Source organism: Saccoglossus kowalevskii, chromosome 15, assembly GCF_978046115.1.
Source record: "Saccoglossus kowalevskii chromosome 15, keSacKowa6.1, whole genome shotgun sequence".
In the NCBI taxonomy this organism is placed as follows: Eukaryota; Metazoa; Hemichordata; class Enteropneusta; family Harrimaniidae; genus Saccoglossus; species Saccoglossus kowalevskii.
The window spans coordinates 573,923-588,709 of NC_140655.1; the positions used below are offsets into that span (position 1 = coordinate 573,923).

A 14,787-nucleotide genomic window follows, 5' to 3' on the forward strand; every position below is an offset into this window, starting at 1 on the left:
GGAGAAATTTTAACGTTTGAAGATTTGAGATTTATATAGTGAAAAAATAACTTACTCTTCTTTGTTAACATTTTCTCTCAAGTAATCAAAACTTCTTCTCGTAGATTCACGTAAATATTGCAAGTAATTCTCAAAGTATTTGTTGGATATGAAATCATACTGGAAGGAAAATGTGTGGCTTGGTTTTATACATTGGATTGTAAGAATCCTTAGTATTATTCTGTTCCTATCTCTATCATGGCGCGATGCATTCCTAGTAATATTCAGTTTTCAGCCCCTAGTATTGCGTTAAGCATTCTTAGTATTATTCGGTTTTTGACTCCTAATATGGTGTTAATCATTCCAGGTATTATTTAGTTTTCGACCCTTGAACACATTTTATAACTTGGCCTGAATGCAATATTTTGGATTCGAAGAGAAATCCAAATTCTTCCTCAAATTCTGGAAAAGATGGCTATGTGTGTAGGTGTAGCCTGTCGGTGATCTTGCTTTCACGAATTGAATTATTAATAAGCAAAGAACAAAACGTTATTACACTTAATGATTTAATGCATGCATGCGTTAATGAAGTAGTATTGTTAGCCAAATATTCTATAGCATACATTCATGTAGTTCGATGTATTTCCCATGAGTCCCACAATCACCCCATGTCTAATGTGCCAAGTTTGTGCATATTGAGTAGCTTAATGATATATTACTTATGTATGTAATTTCCGTTTTGGTATCATTATATTAGGGTTAGTACAATGTGGTGATTATGTAAGCCAGTAGAAGTCGTCATTGTGAAATAGAATTGCATATTATTTAAACTCAGTGTTATAGACCCCCGTTTCTGAATTCAGTCAAAGGTTTTATTGTAAAATCTAAAATCTTAAAAACAATTTATAAGGAGAATCATGTGTGCCGGAAACAATAAACAATAGACTGTATGCATGTTTATAGTATGTGTTATAGTAAGGGATTGTATGTGACACATAAAATTAATACACTTATGTTTGAAGAGGGAGTTTTTAAAAAAAATGTAGCATACTTTCATGCAATTAGTTTTCATTTACTAATTGTTTGAATCGAGATCAGTAGCAATACCTATATGTTGCTCATTGATGTGCTATCATGGGAAAATTAAAATCTTGTAATGACTAATTTCGTCAGTGTTGGAACTATATAGGTAATCTTCCGTTTAGGGACATTTAACAGAATGTATTGACACTCTACGCCAAATGACCTTTGACCTCACTTGCTACATTCACAGATCAAAATTGCAGTAAATTTATATATTTAATAGACTATGCTAATGCAAACAACTACCAAGTTTACTTTAAAGTCTGTAAATCACGTTTCAACTATCAAAATTAATACACATGATTCAAACAATGACCACTAAAACCTACATTTTTATAATATTCGATTAACTGATCATCAACCTTTATCCAATCTGGGTAACCAATCTTGCGCCTCATCGCCTGTGCCTGTGTAGAGAACATAATAGTGCATTGTTTATATATGACAAGAGTCAAATGTAGCACGTGTTTCGTCAATGTCTTTGCCACATGTTACTTTTCAACGACAATCGCTTAATCTGTATGTTTGTCCATTTGTTCTGATTCATTCTGAAACACACCTTTTCTTTTGCAACGCCTTGTGTCTGTTTGTCCATCCACTCTGATTCATCGACTAACTGAAGGAACGCAGTTTGCAGGTAATTAATCATGACATTGGTCTATTTGAATGAAGAAAACATACGTTACGTATATAAATGCATGATGGGGTGCATGATGACATGACATTCGAGCTTCATTGAAACTAAACGAAAGATTGTAATAGCATGGAGATGTTGTGTTAGGTGTTGGGACTTATTGTAAAACATAATTCTTTAGAATTAAATTTTAAATATTGATGACATTTTTCAAGTAAGACTGTAGTAATAATTATTGCATAAAAACGTAATGGCAATTGTTATTACCAAATATAAACATTGGTTTTGAAATCGATAAAATTACAACACTATACTGTACCCTGTCTTTGCTTTCTACATCATAATGTACATCTACAAACATTCTACCCGTAGCCATTCCCATTACATCATTGACGTGATTCACGCATGACTGCCATCGAGCGCCCTCTGACGCTGTGCCATAAACAATTGTATCAAAGGCCAGTTTCACTTTTCTGAAGTCGGAACTTAATTGACTAATTCTGTTCATTGTTATCCTCCACATAAGATAATTTGCAATAATCCTGGAATTTAATTGAAAGAAAAAAATATATTATAACAAATAAAATTATATTAAACGTTTTGCAAAATTCATTACCTACTTCATCGTCATGCTTGTTTAATATGCAAATCATCAAAGCCATGATCAAATAACTCTACGACACATATACAATACCGTGAATGGTTTTAACTATCATCATGTTGTTTATTAACTAGCATATTATATTACATTTTTTGGTGTGCTGCTCACCTTTTGTCTGTATAATTGGTGAGAATATTGACGTCTGCAACATATTTTGGTTCGTGTACTACTATATATTCACTAGTAGTGATGTTATCGGACCAGCTTGCATTTAATCCTCTATAATATCTCAACCAATCAAACTGTATGGGGGAAATTTGTAATCTTTGTCTTGTTATTTTATATTTAATAAATTAAAACTGGTCTCTGTTACATGGATGACGTTGTGTGGATTTGAATCAATTCACGTGATACGTATCTTAAATATGGTACTCGCTTCGTGGGATAAAGAATTATTCTATTAGAGTAATGTTTATTGTAAGGGGTTATGGTAAACAAATATACATACACCATTTCCGGTAATGTTTGACTGTAATTCAGACATGGTCATTTTGTTGTAAAGTTTGTTGGCATCTCGACGCTCGTCGGCAGGAGTCGTCAACTGGAATGAATTCAGCACAATTATTGTTCTGTTTGATTGTTTACATGATGATTATACGAGATATTGTTAAATTATCTCTGAAGAAGTAAAAATAAATGTCGTTAAATGAGTTTTGCACTGGCAAGAAATGGACACATTTAAAACTTTCAAGGAACATAAACATAATTCTGTTAACTACTGTACCAATTAATTAATAAACATAATTCTGTTAACTACTGTACCAATTAATTAATAAACATAATTCTGTTAACTACTGTACCAATTAATTAATAAACATAATTCTGTTAACTACTGTACCAATTAATTAATAAACATAATTCTGTTAACTACTGTACCAATTAATTAATAAACATAATTCTGTTAACTACTGCACCAATTAATTAATAAACATAATTCTGTTAACTACTGTACCAATTAATTAATAAACCTAATTCTGTTAACTACTGCACCAATTAATTAATAAACATAATTCTGTTAACTACTGTACCAATTAATTAATAAACATAATTCTGTTAACTACTGTACCAATTAATTAATAAACATAATTCTGTTAACTACTGTACCAATTAATTAATAAACATAATTCTGTTAACTACTGTACCAATTAATTAATAAACATAATTCTGTTAACTACTGTACCAATTAATTAATAAACCTAATTCTGTTAACTACTGTACCAATTAATTAATAAACATAATTCTGTTAACTACTGTACCAATTAATTAATAAACATAATTCTGTTAACTACTGTACCAATTAATTAATAAACATAATTCTGTTAACTACTGTACCAATTAATTAATAAACATAATTCTGTTAACTACTGTACCAATTAATTAATAAACATAATTCTGTTAACTACTGTACCAATTAATTAATAAACATAATTCTGTTAACTACTGTACCAATTAATTAATAAACATAATTCTGTTAACTACTGTACCAATTAATTAATAAACATAATTCTGTTAACTTCTGTACCAATTAATTAATAAACATAATTCTGTTAACTACTGTACCAATTAATTAATAAACCTAATTCTGTTAACTACTGTACCAATTAATTAATAAACATAATTCTGTTAACTACTGTACCAATTAATTAATAAACATAATTCTGTTAACTACTGTAATTAGCATCAATTAATTAATAAACATAATTCTGTTAACTACTGTACCAATTAATTAATAAACATAATTCTGTTAACTACTGTACCAATTAATTAATAAACATAATTCTGTTAACTAATGTAATTAACACCAATTAATTAATAAACCTAATTCTGTTAACTACTGTAACTAGCACCAATTAATTAATAAACATAATTATGTTAACTACTGTAATTAGCACCAATTAATTAATAAACATAATTCTGTTAACTACTGTAATTAGCACCAATTAATTAATAAACATGATTCTGTTAACTACTGTAATTAGCACCAATTAATTAATAAACATAATTCTGTTAACTACTGTAATTAGCATCAATTGATTAGTACTCACGTTTGCTATCCGAGTTTCAAAACCAATGACATCATTCATTTGTTGCTTTGCTGAAGCTTGTTCTGCTCCAAGCATCACAGCGATGGTTGTCATGTAATCATGGTAAGCATTTATAAACTAGCAATGATAAAATAAGATAACCACTGATTATCCACGTATTATAGTACATGGCAAATAATTAAGTGTTTGGAAAGAAAAGAATATAATCAAATTGTATGTGGGTGTACATAGGATCGTAATAATAATAATAATAATAATAATAATAATAATAATAATAATAATAATAATAATAATAATAATAATAATAATAATAATAATAATAACTCACCTTTTGTTTTTCTTTATCTAGATAATAATCCCTGCTTGGCAATCCAAGACTTGGTTGATCTAACTGATTAGTTAAAACACACAAATAATTGATGTGAAAATAAGTAACTAATATTGTCAATACTGTTATGATAGCAACTTCACGTTCGCACATTCGGTTCACACGCTGTTGCTCTGCTGTTCAGAACCAACAACTTGCATGTTTAGGGTGGAGATTATAAACATATATTACAGGAATTTTGTAAATAGATTGTTTATTAATTATTGTATTTAGTAGTAGCAGCTTTGCAAGGCTTTAACCGTGAGACACATCCCTGGTAATCACGTGAACGTGCCAACGACTGCAGCGATTGGCTGATCGCATGTTTACTCTGCCACGCTTCAGTGTTTTGACTTTTATTAGAGGGAGAAGAACGGTGCAGCGAGGGGTTACCTCGGTGACTACTTCTGTGAATAAAGCTGGACTATCTGTAATGAACTTATGTGTATTCATTTGGGACGAATCTGGTACATCTACGTGTAAGTGACATCAGCCAAGCGAGACGAAGTTTCCTGATCCCCGAACACAACGCTAGTGTCTATAACAATACTGTCAATAAAGAGACAATTTAGTTTATACAGATACTTCGTCAATACAAGTACCTGGAGTGGCACTGAGTTACCTTGAGGATGTACTTTGAAGAGTCTTTATTATCGGTACTGACGTATGTGTAGTATATCATAGAGTTGCTGTAACTACCACGCAATGTAGACAACTGATCTTCAAGATTAAAATCTGCTTCGCTCCAGTTTCCACCCGGATTGTTACTAAGTACAGGCCAACCGCCAAGTTGGGACATTAAATTAACCAGTGGCTGACTTGCTCTGGTTTCTATCGTGGCTGTTCCAAGAAAATGAAAGTGGGTAAATTCACGCCTGTGAATCGTAGTTCACTTGTTTAAGTTAGAGATGCAGTTTACCTGACAGGTATTTTAATTAGTTGATTAGGAAACCAAGATGACCTCCATTGTCCACAAAACTATATATTTTCGGAAAGCTTATTGTATGAATTTTAAAATGTTGTTATTATTTATCTTTTATGGACACTGTAGTTTGAAATATGCACAAAAATGTGTTTTTTTTGGTCAAAAGTGATTTAAAAAAAATTAGCTCCTAAACCATGTTTCTGTTTCCTGTCAAAATTTGCTTATGGGTACATCTGTTTACTATGAAGAAAGCTCCGTCTTGAAAACTGTCTACCAGTTGTCAATTTTGCAGGGCACAGCCCAAATTTCACTACTTCAAGTTTATGCATAAATTAACACCCATGCGAGTTGTCTGTGTTGTAACACTGTTCAACCAAAAACAATGCCCCGACGGCGTTTTGAAGATAGACACAATGTCAATCATTTGTGAAAAATTCAAAACAAAAGTTTAAAGCGTCTAGGAGCTATTTTTTTAATGTTCTGGGATTGCTAATTTGCATAACAACTCACTCAGTAAGAAGTTCGCTAATGCTCATAATTAAAATGGCTGTAGCAGTTCCAAATTTAAATGTATTGTCGTTTTGTTAAAAGTTAAATATAGTGCATATTATGGAGATCCAGTCATTTCTTGTTTTTACCATGTTTCTTTTTTATTTTTTATGTACAGCCTTGCTAAATCTTTTAAGCATTCAAAGGAGAGAATGTTTGCACCTGTTATCTATATTTTAAAATCGTTTTTTGAGTATGTTCCACTATTCACAATTCTAAAAAAGTTTAACAATCTATAACCAAGACTGTTTGAATAATAAAAAGCAAAAAAAAAAATTCACTCCCAAGTGCCCACGAACCTGCATCCCTACCTTAACTATATCTTTATTACTTACCTAAATCTATACAGGCAATGTAGTTGTTTTTTACATTAACGGTAGGTTTTATGTCACTACTTATGACGGGTTGATCCACCAAAGCTGTGGCAAATTAAACATATATTATTATTAAAAAAATATCAATATGAGTTAATATATTAATTCTCAAACTTGTATTTAACACAAGTTAGTATAAGATTACCAACTCAATATGCAGATAGTGATATTTGTGCCATTACATTTATAGTAACATATGAAGTAAAGTAAGTAGATAACACAGAATATTCGGCAGATAAAATAAAAGTAAGCATTTACTGCATGTATGACGTGCACGACACCGGAATCGACGAGCTACAGTATTTCCTTCGGCTACCAGAAACTTTCTGAAAGCCGGCTAATGACCGAAGTATTACGTACAGAATGCGTAAACCCGTCCACATCGATTCAACTCACACAGCATTAATAACATCAACTGGTAATGATGAAATATTGTAAAAACATTGTAACTGCTAAACAAAAACGACAAATTCATGGAAGCGATGAGTCTTTAAAACATGGACGAGAATTCAAGAAATATTTGAAATGAAAAAAACTATTTAGCAATGCATACTATTGATAATTTGTAAGTACCATTTAAGTAACCACGCCCTCAATATCGAAACACAGAGGCATACTAAACCGAAAATGCCAGAAAAAAAAATTGCTATCTTTGAAATGAAAGATATATGACAACATGTTTTTTTACAGAAATCAGAGAAAAAAATAAAAGATTTCACAATATTGACAGAAGATAAATTTACAACAATAAAAACACTATTTAATATTGCATTTGCCAAATATATAAATAAAAGAGAGAGTGTGCTAGGTGTGGTTATAGGTTATACCAATACAAATTTGTTACCTTTCAGTTTGATATCCAGATTATCGCGAAGTTCCGAGAAAGTGGTGAATGATGATCTGTCATCGGGTATCACCCTTGCATTCTCCCATCTACCGCACGCATATTGATAAAAATCTTCACATGGGTTAACGTCCAGGTCCATACGTTCAATCATGTCCCCGGCTGCGAAAGAATAAGTCGCTTAGAGCAATTTGTTATGACAGTATACGTTATCCAAGAAATAAGATTTTATGACTAAGTCACCATCTAAAACAAATGGTATTACGTCATCCAGTATCTTACGGTGGAGAGGGCAACTACATATCTGATGAACTAGAGTATGTCCTTGTAATATAGATAAGAGGTATTACAGTGCCTGTAGACCTAAAAGAACATATTACTAGAGTAGTTAAATACCTTGTCACTATGGTCTGCCCTTGTTCAATAGTCTAAGAAAATGAGTATTACATTACCTGCTTACCTAGTCAACTATTCACACCAATAGAAACATATTACGACAATATTGCCACAAATGAAAGAAATAAAGTAACTATTCATGTTCTGTACTGCACAAAATGCATGCATGATTAACTAAGGTCTATTTTGTCCCATAACAAAAGAATAGTACAGTAACTGCGCAGCTTGTCAACTGGGGTCTGTTCATGTTTCTAATAAAAGTAATAATACAGTAATTGCATCAAGTTCAATTAGGGTGTAGCCTAATTCGAATTTAATACTACTGTAATACTGCCCTCAAAAATGACACAAACAATTCGGTATTTTTGAATTATTATAAGTGTTATTATTTGTTGACATGCGGTCTCGAAATATGTACCAATTTTCTGCAGTGTACGCTTGAAATATATGTGCAGTAACGACTCGGACATAGTTAATTACAAAGGACATATAAACTAAAGAGCAACTACCAATGCCGACATACTTCATTATGTAATTCGCGAAACGAAATAGAAACGTAATAACATGTTGTCATGGAATATTTGAATAGCTTCATCAAGCAATATAAATGTGACTAGTGCTTACCCATCATGGCGCAATGTCCCGTATTGCAGTACTCTTCCATGTCAGTTGTATCACTTATGATAACTACAACTAAGATACAGTGAACAAACGTTATATGAGAGTAATATGTCTTATTCGAGTGGAACTATTAATATATATTATTATATGCTGGAAAACATAAACATACGTAAACATAAATTAAAAATGTGTACATGCGTCATGATGTGTACGCCAAGTTCTGCGTTCCAGCATAGTAAAATATACACTCGGAAACAGGGAAAATATTATTACTAAGATCCAAGAGAGGCCACTTATACTGATCTCAAAGTGTCAGAAGTCTTCAGTATTTCCCAAGTTTATTTTGTAATCTATGCACCCCAGATAAAGCGTGGAAAAATAGTCTTATAACTTGAATTTCAGATATATTATCTTATAATGTTACCGGTATTTCAGGCGACATAATTCTGCTCGTCTACGTACTTACTCAACGCAACTGCAAGGCCGATGCATACAAGAACCGATACAGCACACACCACAGTCTGAATCAACTGTTTTCTTGTGTTTGCCTTAACAGCAACATCATCCTCCATCTGACACAGCTCCGATTTGCTATTTGAATTCGTAACAGCCATGATTCTATCGTACAGTTAAAGCAATTTGTCAATTAAACCGATTCCTTTTCATAAAAAGTCATGAAATTTGAATATAGAAATTACTGAAACAAAAGAATTAAGGAATGTCTATGATAATTATTCCTAATTATGATTATAATCTTATGTATATTTATTAAAGAGAAAAATTGTTACACTCTGCGAAAAAAAGGCATTCCCTTCAATTATATAAATATCAATATAAATTTCAATGGCAGTTGAATCCAATCGACAATAAACACGCATAGTGAGCAAACATGACATTTAAAAACAGGCTAATATAAATCTCTCGTTTATTTATAGAGATGAAGCGAACGGGTGTGTTGTATATATATAACCTAGCACCATGCATGATACATGTCCGTACACGTACCATTTGTTTGTTTATTGTTTGACAATAAATCACCATATTAAGTGCGAACGGTGCTTGTTTAGTTATCGACCTCATTTTTGTCCGATCAATAATCGTAAAAAAATACTAAACTGAATAAACGGAGGTGATATACCGTAAATGAATAATGAGGGTATATACAGTCAAGTAGACGATGTATATGTCTGTTTTGAATTACTGTAGTGTTATGTTTAATCATTCGGCAATTTTGCCACAGGCATTGGTTTTAAAATATGTCGTAACGTTGAGCTTTGGTTGAGAATAGAATTTTACCAATAGATTATGTCTCACAGTTTCCATGTCTATGTGTCATAGGTCAGCAATGGGTCTGAGTGTTGCCTACAGCGACGATATTGTTGATAATCGCGGAGAGGATAACAAATTTAGCACTGACAACTGTTAAAGCTTAATATGTGTTTATTAACTTGTAATTTGAATGCCAACACACACACCATGAAAGCTGACGCCTAATCTGCAATCTAATTCAACATCGTAGCAACCACTATTAATGGAGATTATATTCGATAGAAGTTCAATATAAAGTGACACAAAGTCTGTAGGCTGTCCTGTTTCCTATACAATTAGCAAGCCTATGTGCACGGACTTATAGTTGGAATATGTGTTATTACTCACAACCATCACTTCAACCCCTACACAAACATCACCTCAACCCCCTACACAACCATCACCTCAACCCGTACACAACCATCACCTCAACCATAACACAACCATCACATTAATCCCTACGCAACCATCACCTCAACCCCTATACAAACATCACCTCAACCCCTACACAACCGTCACCACAACCCCTACACAACTATCACCTCAACTCCTACACAACCATCACCACAACTCTTACACAACAATCACCTCAACCCCTACACAACCATCACTTCAACCCATACTCAACCATCACCTCAACACCTACACAACCATCACCTCAACACCTACACAAACGTCACCTCAACTCCTACACAACCATCACCTCAACCCCTATACAAACATCACCCCAACCCCTACACAACCGTCACCACAACCCCTACACAACTATCACCTCAACTCCTACACAACCATCACCTCAACTCTTACACAACAATCACCTCAACCCCTACATAACCATCACCTCAACCCACACTCAACCATCACCTCAACTCCTACACAACCATCACCTCAACCCCTACACAAACGTCACCTCAACACTTACACAACCATCACCTCAACTCCTACCCAACCATCACCTCAAAACCTACACAATCATCACCTCAAACCTACACAACCATCACCTCAAGCCCTACACAACCATAACCTCAACTCCTACACAACCATCACCTCAACTCCTAAACAACAATCATCTCAACCCTACACAACCATCACCTCAACCCCTAAACAACCATCACCTCATACACAACCATCACCTCGACACCTACACCACCAAAACCTCAAACCCAACATAACCATTACTTCAACTCCTACACAACCATCACCTCAACCCCTACACAACCATCTTCTCAACTCCTACACAACCTTCACCTCAACCCCCATACAAACATCACCTCAACCCCAACACAACCATCACCTCAACCCCTACACAACCATAACCTCAACTCCTACACAAACTACACCTCAACTCCTACACAACCATCACCTCATCTCTTACACAACCATCACCTCAACCCCTACACAACCATCACCTCAACCCATACTCAACCATCACCTCAACACCTACACAATCATCTTCTCAACCCCTGAACAACCATCACCTCAATCCCTGCACAACCATCACCTCAACCCCTACGCAACCATCACCTCAACCACAACACAAACGTCACCTCAACTCTTACACAACCATCACCTTAACCCCTACAAAACCATCACCTCAACACATACACAATCATCACCTCAACCCCAACAAAACCATCACCTCAACACATAAACAACCATCACCCCATTCCCTACACAACCAGCACCTTAACTCCTACACAACCATCACATCAAATCCTACACAACCATCACCTCAGCCCCTACACAACCATCACCTCAACCCCTAAACAAACATCACGTCGAATTCTACACAACCATCACCTCAACACCTACACAACCATCACCTCACAACAATCACCTCAACCCCTACACAACCTCAACTCATACACATCCATCACCTCAACAACTACACAAACATCTCATCAACACCCACACAACCATCACCTCAACCCCAACACAACCATCACTTCAAATCCTACACAACCATCACCTCAATCCTTACACAACCATCTTCTCAACTGCTACACAACCTTCACCTCAACCCCCATACAAACATCACCTCAAACCCTACACAACCATCACCTCATCCCCTACACAACCATAACCTCAACTCCTACACAACCTTCACCTCAACTCCTACACAACCATCACCTCATCTCTTACACAACAATCACCCCAACCCCTACACAACCATCACCTCAACCCATTCTCAACCATCACCTCAACCCCTACACAATCATCACCTCAACCCCTGAACAATCATCACCTCAATCCCTACACAACCATCACCTCAACCCATACACAACCATCACATCAACCCCTACACAAACGTCACCTCAACTCTTACACAACCATCACATCAACCAATACACAACCATCACATCAACCCCTACACAACCATCACCTCAATCCCTACACAACCATCACCTCAACCCATACACAACCATCACATCAACCCCTACACAAACGTCACCTCAACTCTTACACAACCATCACATCAACCAATACACAACCATCACATCAACCCCTACACAACCATCACCTCAACCCCTACACAACAATCACCTCAACCCCTACACACCAATCATTTCAACCCATCCACACCCATCCCCTCAACCCATACACAACCATCACCTCAACACCTACGCAACCATCACCTCAATTGCTAGACAATCTCAACCACTACACCACCATCACATCAACTCCTACACAACTATCAACTCAACCCCTACACAACCATCACATCAACCCCTAAACAACCATCACCTCAACTCCTACACAACCATCATCTCAACCCCTACACAACCATAACCCCAACACCTACACAACCATCACCTCAATTGCTAGACAATCTCAACCACTACACCACCATCACATCAACTCCTACACAACTATCAACTCAACCCCTAAACAACCATCACCTCAACTCCTACACAACCATCATCGCAACCCATACACAACCAGCATCTTAACTCCTACACAACCATCATATCAACACCTACACAAACATCAACTCAACCCCTACACAACCATCACATCAACCCCTACACAACTTTCACCTGAACTCCTACACAACCATCACCTCATCTCTTGCACAACAATCACCTCAACCCCTACACAACAATCACCTTAACCCCGACATACCAATCATTTCAACCCCTCCACACCTATCCCCTCAACCCCTACTCAACCATCACCTCAACCCCTACACACCCACCACCTCAACCCCTACACAAACATCACCTCAACCCCTACACAACCATCACATCAATCCCTACGCAACCATCACCTCAACCCCTATACAAACATCACCTCAACCCCTACACAACCGTCACCACAACCCTACACAACTATCACCTCAACTCCTACACAACCATCACCTCAACTCTTACACAACAATCACCTCAACCCCTACACAACCATCACTTCAGCCCATACTCAACCATCACCTCAACCCCTACACAACCATCACCTCAACCCCTAAACAAACGTCACCTCAACTCCTACACAACCATCTCCTCAACCCCTATACAAACATCACCTCAACCCCTACACAACCGTCACCACAACCCCTACACAACTATCACCTCAACTCATACACAACCATCACCTCAACTCTTACACAACAATCACCTCAACACCTTCACAACCATCACTTCAAACCATACTCAACCATCACCTCAACTCCTACACAACCATCACCTCAACCCCTACACAAACGTCACCTCAACACTTACACAACCATCACATCAACCCCTAAACAACCATCACCTCATACATAACCATCACCTCGACACCTACACCACCAACACCTAAACCCCAACACAACCATCACTTCAACTCCTACGCAACCATCACCTCAACCCCTACACAACCATCTTCTCAACTCCTACACAACTTTCACCTCAACCCCCATACAAACATCACCTCAACACCTACACAACCATCACCTCAACCCCTACACAACCATAACCTCAACTCCTACACATCCTTCACCTCAACTCCTACACAACCATCACCTCATCTCTCACACAACAATCACCTCAACCCCTACACAACCATCACCTCAACCCATACTCAACCATCACCTCAACACCTACACAATCATCACCTCAACCCCTGAACAACCATCACCTCAATCCCTACACAACCATCACCTCAACCCCTACACAACCATCACCTCAACCCCTACACAAACGTCACTTCAACCCCGACATACCAATCATTTCAACCCCTCCACACCTATCCCCTCAACCCCTACTCAACCATCACCTCAACCCCTACACACCCACCACCTCAACCCCTACACAAACATCACCTCAACCCCTACACAACCATCACATCAATCCCTACGCAACCATCACCTCAACCCCTATACAAACATCACCTCAACCCCTACACAACCGTCACCACAACCCTACACAACTATCACCTCAACTCCTACACAACCATCACCTCAACTCTTACACAACAATCACCTCAACCCCTACACAACCATCACTTCAGCCCATACTCAACCATCACCTCAACCCCTACACAACCATCACCTCAACCCCTAAACAAACGTCACCTCAACTCCTACACAACCATCTCCTCAACCCTATACAAACATCACCAACCCCTACACAACCGTCACCACAACCCCTACACAACTATCACCTCAACTCATACACAACCATCACCTCAACTCTTACACAACAATCACCTCAACCCCTTCACAAACATCACTTCAAACCATACTCAACATCACCTCAACTCCTACACAACCATCACCTCAACCCCTACACAAACGTCACCTCAACACTTACACAACCATCACATCAACCCCTAAACAACCATCACCTCATACATAACCATCACCTCGACACCTACACCACCAACACCTAAACCCCAACACAACCATCACTTCAACTCCTACGCAACCATCACCTCAACCCCTACACAACCATCTTCTCAACTCCTACACAACTTTCACCTCAACCCCCATACAAACATCACCTCAACCCCTACACAACCATCACC

At 36.7% G+C, this 14,787-nt stretch overlaps 1 protein-coding gene across 1 annotated transcript in view; it reads right to left on the minus strand.

The window, feature by feature from the left end:
* LOC102808927 (neprilysin-1-like) overlaps window positions 1–9,092 on the minus strand; it is a 60,967-nt gene extending 51,875 nt beyond the window's left edge. Inside the window, exons 1-13 of the mRNA XM_085490778.1 lie at window positions 8,945–9,092; window positions 8,482–8,550; window positions 7,462–7,623; window positions 6,579–6,662; window positions 5,392–5,609; window positions 4,731–4,793; window positions 4,403–4,519; window positions 2,806–2,898; window positions 2,466–2,599; window positions 2,016–2,238; window positions 1,622–1,720; window positions 1,392–1,469; window positions 56–159 (exon numbers count right to left, since the gene is read on the minus strand). Coding sequence (XP_085346904.1) covers window positions 56–159; window positions 1,392–1,469; window positions 1,622–1,720; window positions 2,016–2,238; window positions 2,466–2,599; window positions 2,806–2,898; window positions 4,403–4,519; window positions 4,731–4,793; window positions 5,392–5,609; window positions 6,579–6,662; window positions 7,462–7,623; window positions 8,482–8,550; window positions 8,945–9,092 — 1,592 coding nt within the window. The remainder of the gene's footprint in view (window positions 1–55; window positions 160–1,391; window positions 1,470–1,621; window positions 1,721–2,015; window positions 2,239–2,465; window positions 2,600–2,805; window positions 2,899–4,402; window positions 4,520–4,730; window positions 4,794–5,391; window positions 5,610–6,578; window positions 6,663–7,461; window positions 7,624–8,481; window positions 8,551–8,944) is intronic.
* Between the last annotated feature and the right edge of the window lie 5,695 nt (window positions 9,093–14,787).